This window comes from Rhincodon typus, chromosome 38 (genome assembly GCF_021869965.1).
Source record: "Rhincodon typus isolate 14 chromosome 38, sRhiTyp1.1, whole genome shotgun sequence".
In the NCBI taxonomy this organism is placed as follows: domain Eukaryota; kingdom Metazoa; phylum Chordata; class Chondrichthyes; order Orectolobiformes; family Rhincodontidae; genus Rhincodon; species Rhincodon typus.
In genome coordinates this window covers 17,958,195-17,980,714 of record NC_063369.1, presented here as the reverse complement: position 1 = coordinate 17,980,714, position 22,520 = coordinate 17,958,195, and the positions used below count along the sequence as shown (strand labels likewise).

General features: G+C 39.7%; 1 protein-coding gene across 1 annotated transcript in view; it reads right to left on the bottom strand.

Moving 5' to 3' along the window:
• Positions 1 to 885: 885 nt before the first annotated feature.
• The window catches only part of LOC109931724 (pre-B-cell leukemia transcription factor 1-like), a 71,743-nt gene continuing 50,108 nt past the window's right edge, over positions 886 to 22,520 (bottom strand). Inside the window, exons 3-5 of the mRNA XM_048617842.1 lie at positions 19,584 to 19,696; positions 5,970 to 6,059; positions 886 to 4,745 (exon numbers count right to left, since the gene is read on the bottom strand). Coding sequence (XP_048473799.1) covers positions 4,653 to 4,745; positions 5,970 to 6,059; positions 19,584 to 19,696 — 296 coding nt within the window. The 3' untranslated portion in view covers positions 886 to 4,652. The remainder of the gene's footprint in view (positions 4,746 to 5,969; positions 6,060 to 19,583; positions 19,697 to 22,520) is intronic.

Below are 22,520 nucleotides of genomic sequence, written 5' to 3'. Positions count from 1 at the left end.
CCATAAGTGAGATATTGCAGAATTGGGTGTCAGGGTACCTTTAGATTTGAATGCTGTAATGCAACTATTAATGGGTACTTGGGAATGTAAAGCAGGTTTCTGTTTATGCATGAACATTCAGTTCTACTAAGAAACTGGTAGTAAGCTGACTTAAACCTACATATTGTTAACCTGCACCAACCTCTTCTCCAGCATAGTTCTTGCTACTGATTGTTTCTCATTTCGCCAGGGAGGCCATACACATGCTTACCCAGCAACATGGAATGTCCTAGTTTTAAAATCAGTAAACCTGTTTGTGAGCTATTAATAAGAACCTGGTCTGCTCTTCAATCAATCTCTTATGCTGCTTACCAAGTTTCCTTTACTTCCTATTTCAGTATTGATGAGATATTTAACTTGTCCAGTTGCAATTAGCCATTTTTATTAAGTATGGGGATGGTAAAGAAATAACCCATGAAATGACTGTAGAGGACAGATGGTTAAATTACAAAAGGATAGAAAAGGAGGCAAAAAAGAGAAATAGAAAACGTATGCATCTCAGTGAATAACTGAAGGTGAATCAGTAAAAAGTGCAGCTGGAACATGTATAAAATTGAGCAGGCTCTAGTAGCCGGAGTTTTATTCAAACAAAAGCAAGTGAGCACAAACTGCAGACGATTCTGTCAAAGGTGTTTGTTACAGTGGGGGTGGGGTGCTATTCTCAAGCACCAACTAGTCTTTCCTCTAATCCCTAGAACCATTAGACCAGTCCTAAAGCCACCATCATCATACTCCTGAGATTTGAAATGTGAGCTGGCAAGTTCCAGAATGTGTTTAAAGAAATGCAAGGCAAAAATCACTTTGCTGTGTAGAACAAACTATAACTGAAATCCACAGCAGTTCTGGTTTGTGGCAAAACAAATGTTTTATTCTGTTTTGTGTTAACCAATACAAATAAAAATGCAATACACTTTTTTCTTGTTTTTTTTTCAAAAGTTATCAAGCCGTTTACACGGTATCTGGTTTTTGCCATGGCATGAACCCTTTCCAGTAACTGAAAATGACCCACCGTAAGCAAATTTATACAGTTTAAATTTTTAATACAGTAGTCTTCTATTTAAACAGATGTATCATCCTGCCTATTTGCAATTGTTCTATGATTACTGAAAATAAATGGCTCACTGAGATTTCATATAATCTGATTTTTTTTTTAATTTTTAACAATGCTACTTTATTTCCTATTGGTAGCTATTACCTATATTGTTTTTCCTGAACTAATTGTTTAAAAAAGAGCTTTCTTTTAAAATCTGAGGTACTTGATTTTGGGGTATCTGTCAACCGCAAACATAATTAGTGACTTGTCTTGCCAACACTGATTTCTATTAATTTTTTAAGTGACTTTGTAACATTGTTACAAATCATTGCATTATTCATGATCTATAATTGACAGTAGATAATTTTTGCTGGTACAAGTACCTCACTATGACCAGACTTTGATTCTCAAAGAAAGAGTCCATGTAGGATAAAACTTCAAAAAACAGATTTCTGGAGGGAAAGAAATGCAAATTTCATTTTCAAATTAAATGTTTTATAAATAGAAACTGAGATTTGATTTATTTAGAACATCTCTGCATTTATCCCCCATCCCCATGTCCCAAAAAAATGCAAATTGTAGGTGCAGAATGAGGAGGGAGAGTCACTCAAGGAGTTAGTGATGTTACAAGATATCGAGAAACATGCACTGCATTGACTGGTAATAGTGGTATTAACACACTGCTTTTAGAATGCATATTTCCACTGACAAATTATTCCCTAAACAAAGTAATTTGAGTTACAACCTCAACTTGTTTTTATATTTTGATGTTTTAAAAAATTCAAAAAGATTAAATTTTATGATTAAAATAAATTTCTTAAGAACGTGTAATTATTTTTCCTCTGGTTCCATCTGAATAAACAGAAATCTCTTGTATTTGTCTTATTACTGAATGTCGATTTAAGCGAGTGGATCACAGTTAAAGGAGCTTTATGCTGCTTCACTCGTTCAGGGTGAACTAAAATGATCAGAATTGTAGGACCTTTCCCATAATGACAGATAGTTTGGAAAGGCCACGCTGCAGTGTTGGCCACTGATCACAACACTGTAGACAGTAGCTGTGCAGAACGCATCCAGAATGATTGTAAGTTCAAATATTATTTGAAATTTTGGTCATCTACCGGTGGTGGCTGAACAAGTTAAAGTAGCATCTTATGCCAAGGTCTAAAGTGATCAGTGCTGAGATGGGAATTCTGCACTCCTGGTTATCAGCTGCAACAGGCCAAAGTCACATACAAATCAGGTTTTCATTTGAATTTTCATACAAACCTTCCATTTGTTGAAAATAATTCAAACCAACAAACATATCTTCCAATGAAAGATTAAAAAAACTAGACATTATTGTTGCTTAAGATGGACATTTTTAAGCAAGTAGCTAACTCATTCTTTTGCTCATATTCCCAGAAATCATCGATGTTTTTAAGCAAGCTGCCCTGTAGTTTCAGAGATTTTCCACAGGGTGATCTTCAGCAATCTTTACTTATAACTCCCAAATCCAAACTCTGCACAGAGATCACCTTGGACCAGTGCACATTAACAGCAGCCTGAAGCTCCATTGGGACTGAATACATTCATTGCAAAATGAATAACATTTATGGGGCAGGAAGGGGTTCTGCATCGAACCAAAAGCTCAGCTTCCACACTTTTTTTTAGAAAAGAGCTCAGGAATCTGTCGGACAGAGTCCTGTTGAAACTTCAATCAGTCATGTCTTTACATTTACAGTAAGAGAGTCTGTGCACTCACAGAGTAAAAATTACCTTTGGGATTTAGAATTTTTACAATGACATCAAATTTCAAAAGTTCAAACACCACAACCATCAAGACAGAACGCCAGAAACGGAAGATTAAAAAAGTTAGTAAAGCTGAACCATGTATACTTTTTTGTGTGAGCGTCTGTGTTATGGAGATTTTTGGTACAGGCAGTGTAGATTTGGATAGACATTAATTGCACACAGAAGGCAACTACAAAAAGGACTATTTCCAGGAATGTCTCCACTCCAATCTTGTTTTTAGACTTAGGTTATTTTTGACAGTCTAAGCTGAATGATTTATAAAATCCCAAATAGAAACATTGGGAAGTGCCAGTCCTGGGCACAGACCATTCCTGAAGTCCGACATCACTTTACTAAAGTAAACTTTCCCAGCATTTCAAATTGAATTCATTTTCTAGTTACCAGACTGGAAGAATTCCTCATCCTTACTGAATGATTTATTTTGGCTTCCACCACTGTTGATTCTTTTTACTGTGTGTGGACTATTTAATTCTATATTGTTATTCCAAGAGTTGTCCAATAATTTTTTTCTGCATTTAAAACAATCCAGTAACTTTTGCAATTTTGAAACACAGAAGGAGTTTACACAAAAGGCTGTACTAACTTGGCCTCATCAGAAAAGCAGATTTCTGATAAAAGAGTAACTAAGGGTTGGAACTACAGAATACATAAGATCACAATAACTAACAAAAATCTATTATCCATTATTCCTATTTTCCTTTACATATTGAATTTCAGTTTTAAGAAAAAGTTAATAAAGGGCTTTGGCCATTGTTAACATTCACACTGTGCTGAACAGTGCAGAACAGTATCAGCTATCACCAGGCACAGTGCTACCTCACTGCCCCAAGATCAAAATTATACAGGCAAGCACAGACCAGGTCCGCGTCAGCCCAGTCATCAACAGACATTTTTCACAGGGTGACTGAGGTCCATCCTTTGCACAATGATTTTTTTTAAATACAGTGCCCCTTTTTGCCAAACATTCTGTTTATATTCCTGAAATACTTGCTTTTAATGCAGTGGTGCCTATTTCATTCACTGCTGACAAGTTTGAAGAGGAAGTGGTAGAAAGTCAGCCCTGAGAAATCTATTGTTTGATTCCGAGCGAGATTCAGAGCTGCTCTGTACTTCTCTGAAAACCAATACTAACTTCTAGTCAGACACTAAAGACTAACACGTCGTTAGCAAAAAAAAAGTCAGTCTGCATTAGTTGAGTAGACCTGCATACCCTAACACAATCACATGGTCAGCGTAGGGCTCAATATCTGTTTGTGCAGTCACTTCAACTTACTTAAAACACAGCAAAATGCCTGTTCACTTCAGAGCAGGAACTTTAAAAGCAGTAATACCTTGGGTTTCATTTTCATGCATCAATCTTAGTGAACTGTTTTCCTAATACAGCTGACCCATGAAGCTTAATTAAAACTTGCACATTGCAACACTGATAGAAGTTGAATGACTGGGATAAAATTGACAAACATAAGGTGATGGCTAAAGAATGAGTAAGTCTAGAGTATATTGCTGCGAGGTAGTGTGTAAGCACTGTAACCTAAACAGGAAGCATTCCTCTATTGGTTTTAAAGGGTTTTACAGTGAGGTAATTGGCTGCACTCTGTTGTGTGAAAAATGTATAAATACCTTTTCTTGTCCTACTATATTTACATATAGGTGGCAGGGAGCTTCTACCCAAGAAAGAATCCCAATGACCCTTCCAATGAAATCAGGTTGGAAATCAAGTCCTTTGCATCCTATGGGTCGAATGAAATGAAAGCCAGTGGGGTAGGAGGTGATTGCTGGCAGCTCATCAGTTGGAGGTGTCTGAATTGACACTGCCTGGTCCTCCAGTGGGTGAAGTCACAGAAGATGGGGTAGTAGCATCCTGCCAGCTGCCATTAGCCTGTGAAAAAGAATAGCAAAGTCAAGCTTTTCCATCCTTTCTGCCTTTTCCACTGGATCTACAGTCACAGCAGATATCAACAGTATCTTTTCTCATTTCACTGAAATACTTGTACTTAGCATTCCATCCATTCACAGAAAGCTTCTTGGTTTCAAACAGGTCTGCCCCTTTTCAACCTGGTTAGTCCCAGTTCTACAATGCATGGGATTGAGGATGGGGTTTTTCCAGGATTGTTTTCAGTGTTCGGCAGCTAAAAAATCTCTAGCAATGCAGGAAACAATTTCTTTCACATGACATGATGAGATTTTAAACCCATCAGCTCCTGGAAAGTTTGAGTGAGTCTGTCAGTTCAAATAGTTTCCACATGAACTTTGCTAAGGTCTTGAGTTGTTGATGAACTGTCAACTTACATAGCACCTTGGAGTTTTGAGCAATGGTTCTGTAAGTTGAATCAACAGAATATAGAATAAATTCCTGTGAAGTCATCACAGAAAGAATTTGATCTTTGCCTGCGCCACTCAAGTGTGATAAAAATGCCATAATCTGGAGGTGCCGATGTTAGACTGGGATGGTCAGTAGTCAGTTGACACCAGGTTATAATCCGACAGGTTTATTTGAAATCACAAGCTTTCGGAGAGCTACTCCTTTGTCAGGTGACTAGCAACAGTGGACAAGGCACATTCAGTTTCAATGATCAAGGCATGTTGTGTCAATGAACAAGGCACATTCAGTAACAATGGACAAGGCATGTTCAAGGTCAATGGACAACTCATGCTGAGTGCCAGAGCACAAGGCATGTTCACTGCCAATGGACAAGATGCATTCAGTGACAATAGACAAGGCACACTCAGTGTCAAATGGACAATGCATGTTCTGTGTCAATGGACAAGGCATGTTCAATGACAATGCACAAGGCATGCTCAGTGTCAGTGAACAAGACACGTTCTGTGACAATGGACTGCACGCTCAGTGACAATGGACAAGGCACGCTCAGTGACAATGGACATGTACAGTGACAGTAGACTAGATACATTCAGTGACAATGGAGAAGGCATGCTTGGTGTCAATGGAAAAACCATGCTCAATGAAAAATCGACAAAACAGGTTCAATGATAATGGACAAGGCACATTCAGAGACAAATGACAAGGCACGCTCAGTGCCCACAGGCAAGCCAATTGTAACCAAAAATGACAAATACAAAAGGTTAGCTAATTCGGTCTTACATCTATACGCCTTGGGGTGTAAATCTGGGTTGCTGCCATCTCATCACTGTATCCGCCTGTCTGGTGTATAACATGACGCAGGGAATCCACCTACAGGACAAAACAGATCAATTTAGAAATTTCTACACTGGTTACAGAGTTATTGGTCTCAATCTTCATCTACCAGTCCCAAATTTCAGAATTAATGATGATGAAATTAGGATGTTTTGATTATACCTGTTAGTGGAGGTTAGCATAACCAGGTCAGCATTGTAGACATCTCATACCCCAGCAATAATGCCAATCTCAAAGTAAAAATTCAAGCTTGGATTCAACTTCCACTCCCACATTTCCTTTGGAATCTCTTCCGTTAAGTTAAAATAAATTAAAAAGTAATGAATTAGGCAGTAGATTTAGCTGATAATGTACATTTTATTTTGGTATTTTGCAGGGGGGGCCTTATGTATATTATGTTTGCAGTCAATAGGGGGTTACAATGCTACAGGCTGGCCAACAATATCCACTATAAATCCACTGACTCCTACAGTTACCTTGACTATACATCCTCTCACCCTGCTTTCTGTAGAGACTCTATCCCATTCTCCCAGTTCCTCCATCTCATCTGTTCCAATGATGGCAACTTCTAAAAGGGGGCCTTCAAAATGTCGATCTTCTTCCTCAATCAAGGGTTTCCCACCACCATGGTTGACAGGGCCTCAGCTGTGTCCAACCCATTTCCCATACTTCAGCCTTCACCCCCCTCTTCCCTCCCACACAATGATAGGTTCCTCCTAATCCTTACCTACATCCCACCAGCAGCCACGTCCAAAAGATCACTGGGGGCCATTTCTGCTATCTCCAGTATATGCCACCACCAGATACATATTCCTGTCCTCTCCTTTGTCAGTTTTCCACAGGGACCATTCCCTCAGGTCACCATGGTCTTCTCCTCCACTCCCAACATCTCTCCACATCCCCATGACACCTTCCCTTGCAATCACAGAAGGTGTAACACCTGCCTGTTTATTTACACCCTCCTCACATCCAAGGGCTGGGACACATCTTCCAGGTGAAACAGTAGTTTACTCAAACCAGTCTACTGTATTCGCTGCTTACAATATGGTCTGCTGTACATAGGGAAGATGAAGTACAGACTGGGCAACAGTTTGCAGAATACCTATGTTCTGTCCACAAAAATGACCCTGAGCTTCCGGTTGCCTGCTATTTCAACACACCGCCATGTTCCCTAGCTAATATTGCTGTCTCAGGCTTGCTGCAGTACTCTAGCAAAGCTCAGTGCAAGCTGGAAAAACAACATTTCATTTTCTGCTTGGGAACCCTGCAACCTCCTGGACTCAATTATCAAGTTCATTGAACAAGACATGCTCAGTGACAAATGGACAAATTGAATTTTAGGGCTTAAGCAGCTTTTCCCATGTCCTTTCTCCAAATCCCACACACCAAGCCTCATCATCACATGGGCTGCTACCTCCAACAACCCACTGTCAGCTACTAATGGTCCCCATTAGCAGCTATTCATTCTCCCAGGCTGACCTTTACCCATTCTTTTGTCTGCCCAACTGGCTTTGTCTCTTTCTCTGGGCTCCATCTCCACCTATTGTTTACTCCTTAGCCTCTCCCACCCCTTCTTTAGCATATATACCAAACTTTTCCCAGCTCCAAACAGTTCTGAAGAAGGGTCACTCGACCCAAAATGTTAATTCTGCTTTCTCTCCACAGATGCTGCCAAACTAGCTGAATTTTCCCAGCAATTTCTGTTTTGGTTACACGACTCTGTTGGCTGGATAGCTGGTTTGCAATGCAGAGTGATGCCACCAGCATGAGTTCAATTCCCACACCAAGAAGCGTATGATGAGTTACCATGAAGTATACTCCTTTTAACCTCTCCCTTCTCCTGAGGTATGGTGACCCTTTGGTGAAACCACCACTGTAGTCTCTCTCTAATGGAGAATAGCCCTACAGCCTGATAAGACCATAGCAATTTTACCTTTTACAATGCAAATAGCAAAAAATTGCATTGCACAATATACACTATCTTATCGGTTCGAAGTTATGAATTTGGACACTATAGTGTATGTTACCCTGGGCTGAAAGGCATTGAAAAACCATGCTGGGTACAGAATGGTTTCTTCAATTCCTGCTGATAGCTTCATTCAGCAGAACTAATGGTGTGTGGCTTGCTTTGATTGTTCAGTTTAGATTTTAATCAATCATTTCAAAGCATAGCAATGCCAGCACTTACTTCTAGCTGGTGGTTTGTGCCTTGGTGGTCAATTCTGAGTTAGGCACTACCTGGTGAAACACTCTAACTTGACAATTTCTGCCACATTCACTTCCTGTATCACTGCTGGATTTTAAATAGAAGTAGTTTTAATATAAAAGAGGGAGCTTCTTAGAAGAGTTGAGGAACATATGAATTTAAGAACTTCGCAACAATTTCTTCTTTTCTACAAATTCGACCTTTGTGCCACATTACAGCAACATTTTAGTGGTGATCTAGACAGTTTCTATAAGCCATGAGTTATAAAGGTTGCAGACATCATAGCATTCCAACACGAGACAGCGAATATAGATCCATGATAGAGAAAAACACTGCTTAGGAGTGTTTGCGATTGCTTTTTCAGTCAGCTTCTTGTGTCACCTATTCAGGCAAAAATATTTTAAAAGGGGAGGAAAATCTCTGGGTTTACTGCTCTTTCAACCAATTAGATGCTGATAAATTACTTTGTCTAAATGTGCTCCTAACGGACTTGGCTTCTACGTTGCTGTATTGGTTTAAACTGTAAAGCAAAGCTATGTTTGAGCATGATTTCTACTGAAGAATTTAGACTTAGACCATAAACTACAAATGTTTGCTTGAAATTCCATTTCTGCTATTTTGTGCAGGTTTTTATCATGCAAATTAAACATTGCTACTACAAGAATTCATAAACGGCATGAATGTATTTAAGGGGAGCTGGATAAAACATATGAGGGAAAAAAAAACAGAAAGATATATCAATAAGGTGAAATGAAGTAGGTATGAGAAGGTCAGGTGAAAGATAACCAGTGTTTTGGACTTGTTCTGTGCTACACACACTGTAACACAATAGTGGAAGGCTAACAATGAAACATTAAGATGCAAGAAGTGAAACTGTGTTATAGCTGAACCACTGAAGCTGGGGAACTTACATTTTATCCATACTTTGGGAGACCATGCAGCTCAAAAGACCCACACCCACCCCAAACCAACCTCCTCCACTGTTCAGTTTGTGAAACATCCCTCCTCCTTAGCATTATGCAACTCCCTCTGACAATATTCAACCCTTTCTCAACCTCTCTACTGCTAGATACTAATCACCTCCCCCCATTCCACCCCGACTCAACCTCTGGAAACCTGGCTCCTGCTTGGCCAATGGTAGAATAATTGTTGGAAAGTGGGGAGTTCGTTGAGTATTTTCATAGTGTGAAGTGGAAGTGAGGAAAAACAATCCTTTTTTTGGGGGGTGGGGGGATGGTGCAGCATTGAAAGAGTAGGCTTCAGCATAAAATTTTAAGGCATGCTTCCCAACTGTTTGACCCACAGCCCTGCTGCAGCTGGCAAAGGAAGATTGAAAGGCTCCTGTGTGGAATGGTAAAGCAGCAAATTAAATTGCAGTCGCCCTCTGATGCTGACTAGAAAACCTGGGCTCTAATATGTGAGCCATGAGACCCTTGCACCTTAAGAGAATCCACACGGTATTATTCAGTGTAAGACACTTGTATTATAACAGACTTTGGCAAAGAGCCACACCTATGCTGAACAGCTGAGACCAAATTCCTGAAGCATCATAATGTGAGTCATCAATGAGCCAGACGTCTGCAAACATTAAATGGACAATTGTGTGTCAGATGATGATATATGATAAAAATAATGTTCTTTCAAAAATAATTCTTAAAAGTTGCAGTAATGGTTCATGCTGGTAGCTCATAAAGCAGCTATATTATTAGGGTTTTACAGGAACACAAGAAACAAGAGCAAATGTAAGCCATTTGAACGTCCATTCTGTGGCTCCATCATTCAATAAAATCGTGGTTCATCTTTCAGCTCACCTCCACCTTCCTGTACTAGTCACATATCCCTTACTTCTTTTGGTATTCATTTCAGTATTCCATTTACTATCTGTTGCCTTCTCTGCCTTGAATAAATTTGACAACTGAGCATTTAGAGTACAGAATTCCAACCATTTACAACTTTTGAGTGAAGAAATTTCTCATCTAAGTCCTAAATGGCTAGCCCCTTATTCTGATGCTGTGCCCCCACTTCAGGAAAATCCTTTTACCACCCATCTTGTCAAGCCCCTTAAGCATGTGTTATGTTCCAATAAGAATGCTGCTCATTCTTCTAAATTCAAGGTTTAATCCACTTCATCCCTCATTGTAGGACAACCCTCTTGTGTCAGGAATCAGAGATAACAAGGTGTAGAGCCTTCAGAAGAAGGGTCTAGGCCCGAAACGTCAGCCTTCCTGCTCCTCTGATGCTGCTTGGCCTGCTGTGTTCATCCAGCTCTACACCTTGTCATCTCAGATTCTCCAGCATCTGTAGTTCCTACTATCTCTGTGCCAGGAATTAGTTTGTTTTACCTCTGATGCACTCCCTCTAAGACCTTTGTATTTCTTCCTTGGTTAAGGAGACTAAAACTATACACTCTACTTACTATAGGTATTGTTCTATATAATTGCAGTATAACACTTTCATTAAGCCTTTGTAATAAATGTTAACATATACTCTTTTTATTACTCTCAGTATCTACAAGATAACTTCCAGTAATTCTTATGAATTGCACTAGGGTTCCTCTCAATACCAACGTAGAGCGTAACTTCAGATTTAGCCTCATTATCTGCCATATTCCTGTTCACTTAGTTAGTCTGTCTATATCCCTCTACATCATCTTCACATTCTTATACTCCCACCAAATGTTGTCTTGTTAGAAACCTTTGATTTGTAACACCCTGTCTCCTCATCAAACTCGTTGTTACAGATTGTAAGTAACTGAGGACAAATCATTGATCACTGAAGTGGCCTATTAGTGATATCCTGCCAATATGAAAATTACCCATTTATTCCTACTCTCCTCTTTTCTGTTAACCGATTCTCAATCTGGCTGTTAATCTCAATCCTATTCTTTCTAATTTTGTGTGGCAATCGAACAAATGCTTCTGAAGATCTAAACAGACTACATCTACTTATGTACCCGAGTAGCTACAAGCTCAAAAAATTCTAACAGCATTGTCAATACAATCTATAAATTTATGCCTCATCTTGTTATAATTTTCTATTACCATGCCATTAATAATAGATTCAAACATTTTCCCTATTGTTCATGTTAGGCTATACTTCTGAGGAAGAGTCACCAGAACCGAAATGTTAACTCTGATTTCTCCGCACAGATACTGCCAGACCTGCTGAGCTTTTCCAGCAATTTCTGCTTTTGTTTCTGGCTATAGTTGCCTGTTTCCTTTTACGACTTTTTTTGAATAGTAGGTTAACACTAGGGACCTTCTAATCCATAGGGACAAATCTGGAATCTGGGATACAGTGGATGAACAAAATCAATACATCCACTATCACTGCAGTCACCTCTTTTAGGAACCAAGTTCATCTCACTCATCCATTCTGGGGGAGGGGAAGGGGATTCTGAAATAAATTAGGAGAGGGGGGAGGCAGATAGAAGATGGATAAAGGAGAAGATAGGTGGAGAGGAGACAGACAGGTCAGAGAGGTGGGGGTGGAGCCAGTAAAGGTGAGTGTAGGTGTGGAGTTAGGGAGGGGATAGGTCAGTCCAAGGAGGACGGACAGGTCAAGGGGGTGGGATGAGGCTAGTAGGTAGGAGATGGGGGTGAGGCTTGAGGTGGGAGGAGGGGATAGGTGGGAGGAAGAGATAGTAGGAATTGCAGATGCTGGAGAATCTGAGATAACAAGGTGTAGAGCTGGATGAACACAGCAGGCCAAGCAGCGTCAGAGGAGCAGGAAGGCTGCATTTCGGGCCTAGGCCCTTCTTCAGAAAATCGGATTTTCTGAAGAAGGGTCTAGGCCCGAAACGTCAGCCTTCCTGCTCCTCTGACGCTGCTTGGCCTGCTGTGTTCATCCAGCTCTACACCTTGTTATCTCAGGTGGGAGGAAGGACACGTTAGGGAGGCGGGGACATGCTGGGCTGGTTTTGGGATGCGGTTGGGGGAGGGGAGATTTTGAAGCTTGTGAAGTCCACATTGATACCACTGGGCTGCACCTCCCAGTCGCGAACCATTTCAACTCCCCCTCCCATTCCTTAGACGACATGTCCATCCTGGGCCTCCTGCAGTGCCACAATAATGCCACCCGAAGGTTGCAGAAACAGCACCTCATATTTCGCTTGGGAACCCTGCAGCCCAAAGCATCTGCAGTGCCTACTATCTCTGAATAAATTAGTCAGACATGATTTCCTTTTCATGAAGCCAAGCTGACTCTGCTTGATTAGATTATGATTTTACAAACGTTCTGCCATTACTTCCTTAGTAATTGATTCTAACACTTTTCCAACTATAGATGTTAGGTTAACTGGCCTACAGTTACCTGTTTTATGCTTCCCCACTTTTTAAATTGGGCTGTCACATTAGCAGTTTTCCAATCCCTTGGTACTTCTCCAGAATCCAAGGAATGTTGGAAAATTGCAACCAATGCATCCATTATCTCCATAGCTACCTCTTTTAGGATCCTAGGATGCATGCTATCAGGGCCAGAGGACTTATCTGCCTGTAGCCCTATTAGTTTGTCTAATAATTTTTCTTTAGTGATGATAATGGTATTTAATTCCTCCCCCATATTCTTTATTATTAGTGGGAATTTCGAAATATCTTTCATTATACAGACTGATGCAAAACAATTCTTAACTCCTCTACTGTTTCTAGATCAGCCATGATCTTATTGAATAGCAGAGCAGCCTCAAGGGGCCTGCTGCTCATAATTCATATGTTTGTATATTCATACGCAAGCGGGAATGTCTATTCATATTATCTATATGGACTTCAAGAAGTCACTTTATTAAGTCCCTCAGAACAGACTATGAAGTAAAATTGAAGCTTGTGGATTTTTGTAAACTGAACTTAGTAAAGGGCCTGGGCAAAGATGGGTATAAGGAGTTGGGTCACAAATCAGTTGAGTTTTCATTGAATGGGTAAACAGGCTTCAGAGGCCAAATGACCCTCCCCCTTGCATTCTTATGCTCCTAATACAATGTATATATTTGCAGAAATCATATTTTTAACTGAAGAAACAATTGCTATTTTTTGCATAATTTTTACCAGTCTGTCTTTAATTCAGCATTAGGAACTGCAAAATCAGTACTGGAATAATAGTTTCAACTCTTCTGTGCACTTGCCTCTCCCTATCACTGTAACCTTCTTCAGCTCAAAAACTCTACACTCTTAAAATTGCAAACTCTTATGCACTCTGATATATCAGAATTCAAAGGTGTTAACAACTTTTAACATAACTCCATAAATCATGTTTATTAATCCATTAACCCACTAATTCGTGGTTATAATACTAACTGCAGATTTCCATGTACTAGCCAGCCCCCATTCAAACTAATTCAGGGGTTCGCTACCTTATCAGATTACAACCACTTCAATTTGCAGTTACACCCCACTTGAAAGTGCAGTCATGCATAACGCGCTATATAAACAACCCCATTTAAACAAGACTGACATTCCATTCACAGGTGCAGTCAGGCGTGACAGCTAACAAAACTGCACAGACACTACAGGATGGAATCTTTTTGCACACCCGCACCAAAAACTGTTACTTGATATTAAAATCCAATTGAATAGCTGCTATCACCAAGTCGTTTATCTTTCCCCTCCAGCTAGAGTAACTCCAAGTATCAGTCAAAGGTGATAATTGGATAGCCCTGCAGACTTTTCCTGTATATTATGTAGCTAGGTACTTGGCCCAAGTTTTTATTCAACATGGATATAAAACTTTACCCCACTAATAGAACTAACAAACGCTATGCAGCGTATGTAAGCAACCTTTAACTTACTAATAAAACTAACGGCGCTATGTCCAGACCCGCGCGACCTTGAATGAATGAATGATAGTAAGTAGAACCCACAGATGGATGCAACCATGAAACTAACTAAACAAGACTAACACCTTTTGAATTATGTAAGGACACTCTAATCTCATTAAAATAACCATTAACACTCAACAATAACCGGTAACATTTAGCACATGTTTAAACCGTCTCCGATTTCATGCAAAACAGTTTTTGTACAATGTCTACTGCTTAACAATCAACCATTAGAATATTAACGTATGCTTGAATTCTGTATAAAATGGCTGTTTTGAGCTATGATTTTGGGGAATTCTATTTCGCCTTACACCGTGCTGCTGTGAAGGTGCAATAAAGAAGCTGTTTTCGCCACTCACTGATCCTGGTCGTCTGGTTCTTTGAACGCGATCTCACAGCTCCCAATTGCCATAATTCCACTGCTATCTAAGCTCTGGAATTCCCTACTCTCTGCTTTCTTCTCCTCCTTCAGGATGCTCCTTAAAAGATACATCTTTGATAGTGTCCTGATTTCTCATGCAGCCCTGTGATAATTTTTAAAATAACAGTCCAGAGAAGCTTTTTGCTACATTTAACCATATCAAAAGGTGTTATATAAATGCAAATTGTAGTCATTATCCTGTGTTTTTTTTTAATTCATTCACAGGATGTGGGCCAGCATTTATTGCCCATCCCCAACTGTTCTTGAGAAGGTAGTGGTGAGCTGCATGTATGAGAGACAAAGCATATGTCTGTGATTTTTAATTAATATTTTCTCATTCTAATGATGGATTTATATTGGATATTTTAACTGTCTCCCCTCTTTCCAGGACTGACAGATCTCCTGAGTATTGAAAGCATTTTGTTTTGGTGGCAGTAGTCGTGACTGTCCAATCACACCCTGGAGAAACTTAGACACAGATTACAACATGGGCGGCACGGTGGCTCAGTGGTTCGCACTGCTGCCTCACAGAACTAGGGACCCGGGTTTGATTCCAGCCTTGGGTGACTGTTTGTGTGGAGCTTGCATGTTCTTCCCATGCCCATGTGGGTTTCCTCCCACATCCAAAGATGTGCAGGTTAGGTGGATTGGCAATTCTAAAAATTGCCTCAAAGTGTGCAGGGTCAGGGTCCAGGTGGGATGCTCTTCGGAGAGTTGATGCGGACTCAATGGGTCAAGTGGCCTCTTTCCACACTGTAGAGATTCTATGATCTTTCTGTGAACCTACAATTCATCCTGTGAATCCCAAACTCCAATAAAGAAACTCTTCAACTCTGGAGAGGGTACATTTACAGTGAAAGGGGGAAAAATCTGTTAAAATAGGAAGTTTAATAAATCATAGTATTTGGAGCAAATAATGCACCTTAGGAAGAATCGTTGAAAAAAAAAACAGTATATTAAGGTTGCTTGGAGTCAGACGTTAGCCCAACAGATAGGGCACAAACAAACGAGAAAGGGTTGAAACAAATAGTCATGTTCCAGAGTTACAAAGAATCACACAGCAAAAAGATGATATTCCTGCGTGAACAACGCTAGGCCCAGAGAAAATGGTTCCTTTCCCATGAGAAGAAGGCAAGATGTGCTACCCTAAGTCACTAAGCCAGAGCATTGGAGAAATAAACAGATAGGATGTTCCAGTAATTAAGATTACATTTCCCATGAAAACAAAATTAAAGCTTTAGCAATTGGCCATCTGTTTACTTCCCCTCCTTCCTGTCTGTGTGCTCTGGTGTCAGTTTATTACTCAAATGCCATAGGTGAAATTTGACCATGACTGGATAAGTGGAACATGTGTATTATTAGTGTTTGGTATATTCAAACAATGTAAAGTCCATGTTCAGGTAGCATAAAATCAGCGTTCTGTAACAGCTTGCGGAAATTTTTTTTCCCCATTGGAAGAGTGCATCTCTTTTGTATATGCATAAATAAACCAGTGAAGGTTCCAAATGTCTCAGTCTAGTTTTTATGGGTCGATGTGATTTTAAGAGAAAACCACTGGTTTGTTTCCATGCTGCATGAGTCTATGACTCTACAACAACAGAATGATAAATTTTATAGACAATTGCAATTATAAATAAAAAATAAAATTTATATTGGAAATTTGAAAATAAGTACAGAATATACACATTTAAAATGAGCGTGGAATTACATCTGCATCCTGGTACAACTCTCTGTCATTTTATAATCTCACTTCAGCTGGACACTACACTTGGTTCACCAGTTTCAAATTGGATTGATTAGTAAATGCCCCTCAGATATTATGACCATGTGAAATTTGTTGCTGACACAGTTTTAATGGCATGACTAGATAAAGCAACCCTTCTTGGGTTCTATTAAGCAAACGTATTCAACAGAAAGTATTTCAGTGTGACCACGTGTGGGCATGAAAGGGAGGTGTAAGTCCTCACTCACAACTAAGCTGCATCTGGATTGTGGGTAATCAGAATTTTTAAATAATCTGTTCGAAATAATCAATGGATAAACAAGACAACAAATGTCAGAAGTGAGGAGAAAATAGGAGTCTAGAGATGGAAATTGACACTGATTCAGATTATAACGGATATGTTGGCATACTTAACCTTGGCCTTTTCCCTTGGCAATTTATCTCCACTAGCAATGTCTATTATGTGCTTGACATTGTTGAAAGGCTATAAAGCCTCAATTATAACTGTTTGCTGTCTAACAGGTCACTTCCAATGAATGTCAGTAACATAACCAGTTAATACAGTTGATGCTAGAGAATGACAATGAAGCAATGAAGTGAAGAACAAATTCTCTGAATGTACATTGAGGTAGATGGCAACTCTCAATACTTGAGTTCCTGTTTTTCCCACTTGAGCCCAGGTAAAAATTCCCACACTGTCAATCACATGCAAATGAAATGAAGTGTGCTACCTGTATGATCAGCAGGGTCCTCCTGAGTTTTCTAAGGAGTCAGCAGGTTCAAGCCATTGGCCAAGGTTACAGATCAAACACAAGATTCTTTCCACCTCTCATCCTCCACCCAACAGCCAGGCATTGCCAGTGAGTGCATGAAGTGTCTGCTCCCCAGTACAGACTTGCCCACTCTCTCTGAACAAACTGATGAGAGAATTTAACATCCAATGCAGCTCCATGAAAATATTGCAGAAAGGCACCAAGTGAAAAAGTTTAATAGATTTCTTTGGGACATCAAAAGTACTATGGGAAGTAAGGAGGAAATGTCCCAAAATAGCTTAAGCCACTGAAGTATTTTTGAAGTGCAGTTGTTATGTTCCAATAAACAACCATGAAATAAATGGCCAGATAATCTGCCGTTTTGATGAAGTTAGTTGAGGGATAATTCATGATCGCGAACTCCACTCCTCTTCTTTGAATAAATTTTGTGGGATCCTTGAAGTCCACATGAGAGGGCAGACATGGTTGCATTTGGAAGTCAATCTCTGACAGTGCAACATTCTCTCAATACAACAACAATAATGTAAGCTTTGATTATGAGCATAGATCTCTGCAGTGAAACCTGAACTTGCAACCCTCTGATGCGCAGTTTCACCGGGACACTCTGAGTAAACCATCAAACATCTCCAGATGTTGAAGGCATTCTTGCTTTGAACGGGAAAAAGAATCAAGGTTTATTAAAAAAAAGGGTTAATATCCTTTGATTATATTAAATGTATGCCTTTAGTCATGGTTCAGATAAATTTTTTCTTAATTTTGAAAATGAGATAAAACACAGAGAACTGTTGGGGAAACAAGGACATAAAAAAAGCCTAAATGCAGTGTTATGTGAAGGATTGGGGGTGACTCATGCTGCAGTGCATCATGAGCAGCTTTTCAGCAGTCCAACAATGACAGCAAATACAACATTGATTTTACCAGCACAGGACTCAATTTGACTTTTAAATGCAGTTCCCAAAGCACCACCATTCTACTTTCAGCCCTTTGCTTTCAAGTTTTTGTTTCCCAGTTTGTTCTTCAATATTAATATTTCCTCTCAAGTTGGAACACTGGCACTTTGCAACACATATAAATAAATGGTGTGTATAGGTTTTCAGTAGCTCTCACTCAATTGAGGAAGCTCAACCTCAAAACTTCCAGATCACTGTTACACAAACCCAGGGCTCTGATCAAGAACAAACTACTTTCCTGTTCTTTGATCCTGATGGTATCTGTTAGACCATAAGACATAAGAGCAGAAGTTAGGCCATTCAGCACATCAAGTCTGCTCTGCTATTCAATCATGGCTGATAGGTTTCTCAACCCCATTCTCCCGCTTTCTACCCATAACCCTTGATCCCCTTGACAATCAAGAACATATCTATCTCTGTCTTAAATATACTCAATGACCTGGCCTCCACAGCCTTCTGTGGCAATGATTTCCACAGATTCACAACTCTCTGGCTGAAGACGTTTCTCCTTGTCTCCTTTCTAAAGGGACTTCCCTTTACTCTAAGGCTATGTCCTCGGGTCCTACAGTCTCCTACCAATGGAAGCATCTTCCCAACGTCCACTCTGTCCAGGCCATTCAGTATTCTGTAAGTTTCAATGAGATCCCCCCTCATCCTTCTAAACTCCATCAAGTATAGACCCAGAATCCCTAAACGTTCCTCATATGTTAAGCCTTCATTCCTGGGATATTCTCGTGAAACTACTCTGGACCGCTCCAGGGCCAGTATATCTTTCCTGAGGTAAGGGACCCAAAAGCACTCACAGTACTCTAAATGTGGTCCGACCAGAGCTTTATAAACCCTCAGAAGTACATTCCTGCTTTTATATTCTGGTCCTCTTGAAATAAATGCCAACATTGTATTTGCCTTCCTAACTACCAACTCAACCTGCAATTCTACCTTAAAGGAATCCTGGACTAGGACTCCCAAGTCCCTTTGCACTTCAGACTTCTGAATTTTCTCCCTATTTAGAAAATAGTCTATGCCTCAACTCTGGGGTAGTTCTACTGCAGCCAGCTTCCTTGCACTTTCTCGCCAGAATGACTGGTGAACCCATTCAGACAAATCAGCTATGGGGAGGACCCTGTCCTCACATTCCACTAACACACAGCCCCTTTAGCAGGGATTACTGGGCAGGAAACTGACTGGTGTATTTTTCAATAGCTTGGTAACACTAAGGCCAATTACAATGCCCAGTACAAACCATCTAAATCCCTCAAACTGATGGAAACTATCTGCATAATATTATCCAGCGGCATTATCAAAATGTAGGAAGGCTCACTCAGGTGATAGTTTCATTTAAATCTATCACTGCGTTATGGTGATGAATAGTAGATGAAACATGAAGCTTTAAGCCACCTAATCCCACACTTCAAAGCATCCACAACTGACACTTCCTATAATGAAACTGAACACATCATGTTTTCTAAGCAAGAGAGCACTATGACATTAGGAGGGCCACATACTCAAGAATCTGGTGGCATTGACTATTACTCAGTTCGGTATTTATAGACATTGACCATTCAAGTCTCATAAAGTCATTAGTTAGGCCCTGGCCATCTATGAAGCTTCCTCTTTGTGGGAGTGGTTTATTATTCTAATCTCTTTGAAATGTCCAAATGAATCATCCTATGCCTACCTGTGACTGCACGTTAGCTCCAACTTGAGAACCCTGGTAAGAATCCCCATTCAGTGACTGCATGTTCATGAATAAGTCTCCAGAGTTTGGCATGTTAAAAGAACCAGAAGAACCTGGAAAGGAAAGAGTCAGGCACCTGAATCACGCACAGATTGCATACAGCAAGGCCCCTTTGAGCCAAGCACTGAGACAAGCTGAAAGTGCCAAAAGGAAGGGGTTAGTTGAGAACAAAGCTGCATGCACTAAAAATGCCCAGATTAAACCTTTCAGAATGCTCATAATAGCTGTTAAATTGTCACATGCATTACACAACCTGCAAGGCTCATTTTTATTTGTTGATTCATTTACAAAATGGATAGTAGGAAAAAAGTTTCAGTTGAGAGTGATTAGATTTAATTGTTTAGACAGCATCAACACTGATGTGAGTGTACCTTGGAAAACATTTGAAAAGTCAAAGCATCATGCAAAATTAGTAGGTCTGGAATGAGAATGAAGTGGTCACACAGTGCACCTGAACCGTGCATCTCTGTTGTCAGCACCAGATTGGTATGGGTCCTCTCTGACTCTGACCTACTGCTATCTATGAGAGTGTGCATAATGTCACTGTGTTTAGTACAAGAAGTCTGGACCATGGAAAAACACCCAAAAAAGCCAAACCTGGATCAACATATTTCTACTAACTTGTTGCAAAAGTCTGCTCCAGTCTATGCATTACTAATGATGTGCCCACTTTCACTTTTACATCTAAAGCTGGGATTCTTATAGGTTGCAGTTTACAATCTGTTCCAGACAGACGATCACCCAATAAGGAAACTGAATGGATCTTCATGCTCAAGATTTAATAGAACTATTGTTATAGTGGACTGTCCTGTCAGGGGCATACACAAGCGATTCTGTGGCAGTGAGTGTAATTTTAGGATGGTTTGATGCTTTCCTGGTGCTAGAATTAAGAACGTTTCTAAATGTTTCAAGCATATTGTTAAAGGTGAGATTGAGAAGCCAGAAATTATTGTACACATTGGTAGGAATGCCATTTTTAGGGAAAAGATTAAAGCAGTACAGAGTAAATTTAAGAGGTTTGGTAGAAGATTAAAAAATAAAACCTTAAAAATAGTCATTTCTGGTGTATTCCCAATGCCAAACTCAAACAAGGAATGGAACAAAAGGTTAAAGGAGATAAATCAATGGTTGAAGAGTTGATGTATTGTTCAGGGATTCAGGTTTTTGAACAATTGAAATGTGTTTTCGAATAGAAAAGACCTGTTCAAAAGGGATGGGTCAAACCTAAACTGGAAAGGGACTGATACCTTAGCAGGGAGGTTTGCTCGTTCTATTAAGGGAGACTTTATACTGATAGAGAAGGTGAATGGAGGAATCCTAAGTAGCTGTGTAAATGGAAGGATTGATGGGAAAGGTTCTGAACGTGAGGAGAGCACATCAGTTACAAAAGAAAGACAAGAGAGAGTCAGAGTATGTAGTAACTCTGAAGAACTGCATTTATTTCAATGCAAGGGGTCTTAAAGGTAAGGCTGATGAACTCAGGGCATGTTTAAGAACATGAAATTGGGACATTATAGCTATTACAGAAACTTGGCTGAGAGATGGGCAAGACTGGTAGCTCAATGTTCACATTTTTATATGCTTTACGAAGAATAGGAAGGGAGGCAAGAAAGGGGGGTGGCGTTTTTGATTAAGGAATACATTACTGCTGTAACTAGGGAAGATATTTCTGAAAAATCGTCCAGTGAAAAATACTCGGATAAAAATTACAAATAAGAAAGGAAAGCTCACTTTGATGGGATTGTACTATAGGTCCCCAAAAGTAAGACTGAAATTGAGAAACAATATGTAGGGAAATCTCAGATATATGTAAGCATAATAAGGTTGTAGTAATGGGGGATCTTAATTTTCCAAACATTGACTGAGACTACCATAGTGTTAAAAGATTTGGATGGTGAAGAATTTGTCAAATGTGCTCAAGAAATTTTTCTTTATAAATATGTGGTTGCTCTTAATAGAGAAGGAGCAAAACTAGACCTTCTTTTAGGCAATAAGGCAGGGCAGGTGACTGAAGTAAAAGTCGGAGAACACTTTGGGTCTAGCGATCATAATTCTATTAGTTTCAAAATGGTTATGGAAAAGGATAAGCCTTCCATAAAAATTGAAGTTTTTATTTGGAGTAAGGCAAAGTTTAATGGTATGAGACAAGAACTTTCAAAAGTTGTTTGGAGTAGACTGTTCGCAGGTAAAAGGACGTCTGACAAATGGGAGGCATTCAAGAGTGTGATGAAAAGAGTTCAGAGGCTTTTTGTTCCTGTTAGAGTGAAGGATAAGGCTGGTAAGATTAAGGAACAATGGATGATTAAAGATATTGAAGTTCTAGTCAAGAATAAAAGAATCTTTTTTTAGATATAGACAAGGTGGTTCAATTGAATCTCTTAATCAATATAAAGAGTGTACTGGCATTCTTAAAAGAGAAATCCAGAAGGCAAAGTGGGGATATGAGATAGCATTGGCAGATAAGGTTAAGGATAATCCAAAGAGATTCTACAAATACATTAAGAGCAAGAGGGTAACTAGAGAGGGGGCTGGGCTTCTTAAAGATCAAGGAGGTCGTCTTTGTGTTAAACCCCAGGAAATGGGAGGGATACTAAATGAATATTTTGTGTTGGTTTTTACTGTGGAGAAAGAAATGGAGTCTAGAGAATGCAGAGAAACAAACTTTCATGTTTTAAAAACAGTTCACATTATAATTCACATGGGCTCTCATGAAGAGTCATCTAGACTTGAAACGTTGGCTTGCTCTCTTTCCATGGATGCTGTGATTTCCAGCAATTTTTGTTTTCAGTACGGATTCCAGCATCTGCAGTAAATTGCTCCTACAGTGGTAACAAGGTGTAGAGCTGGATGAACACAGCAGGCCAAGCAGCATCATAG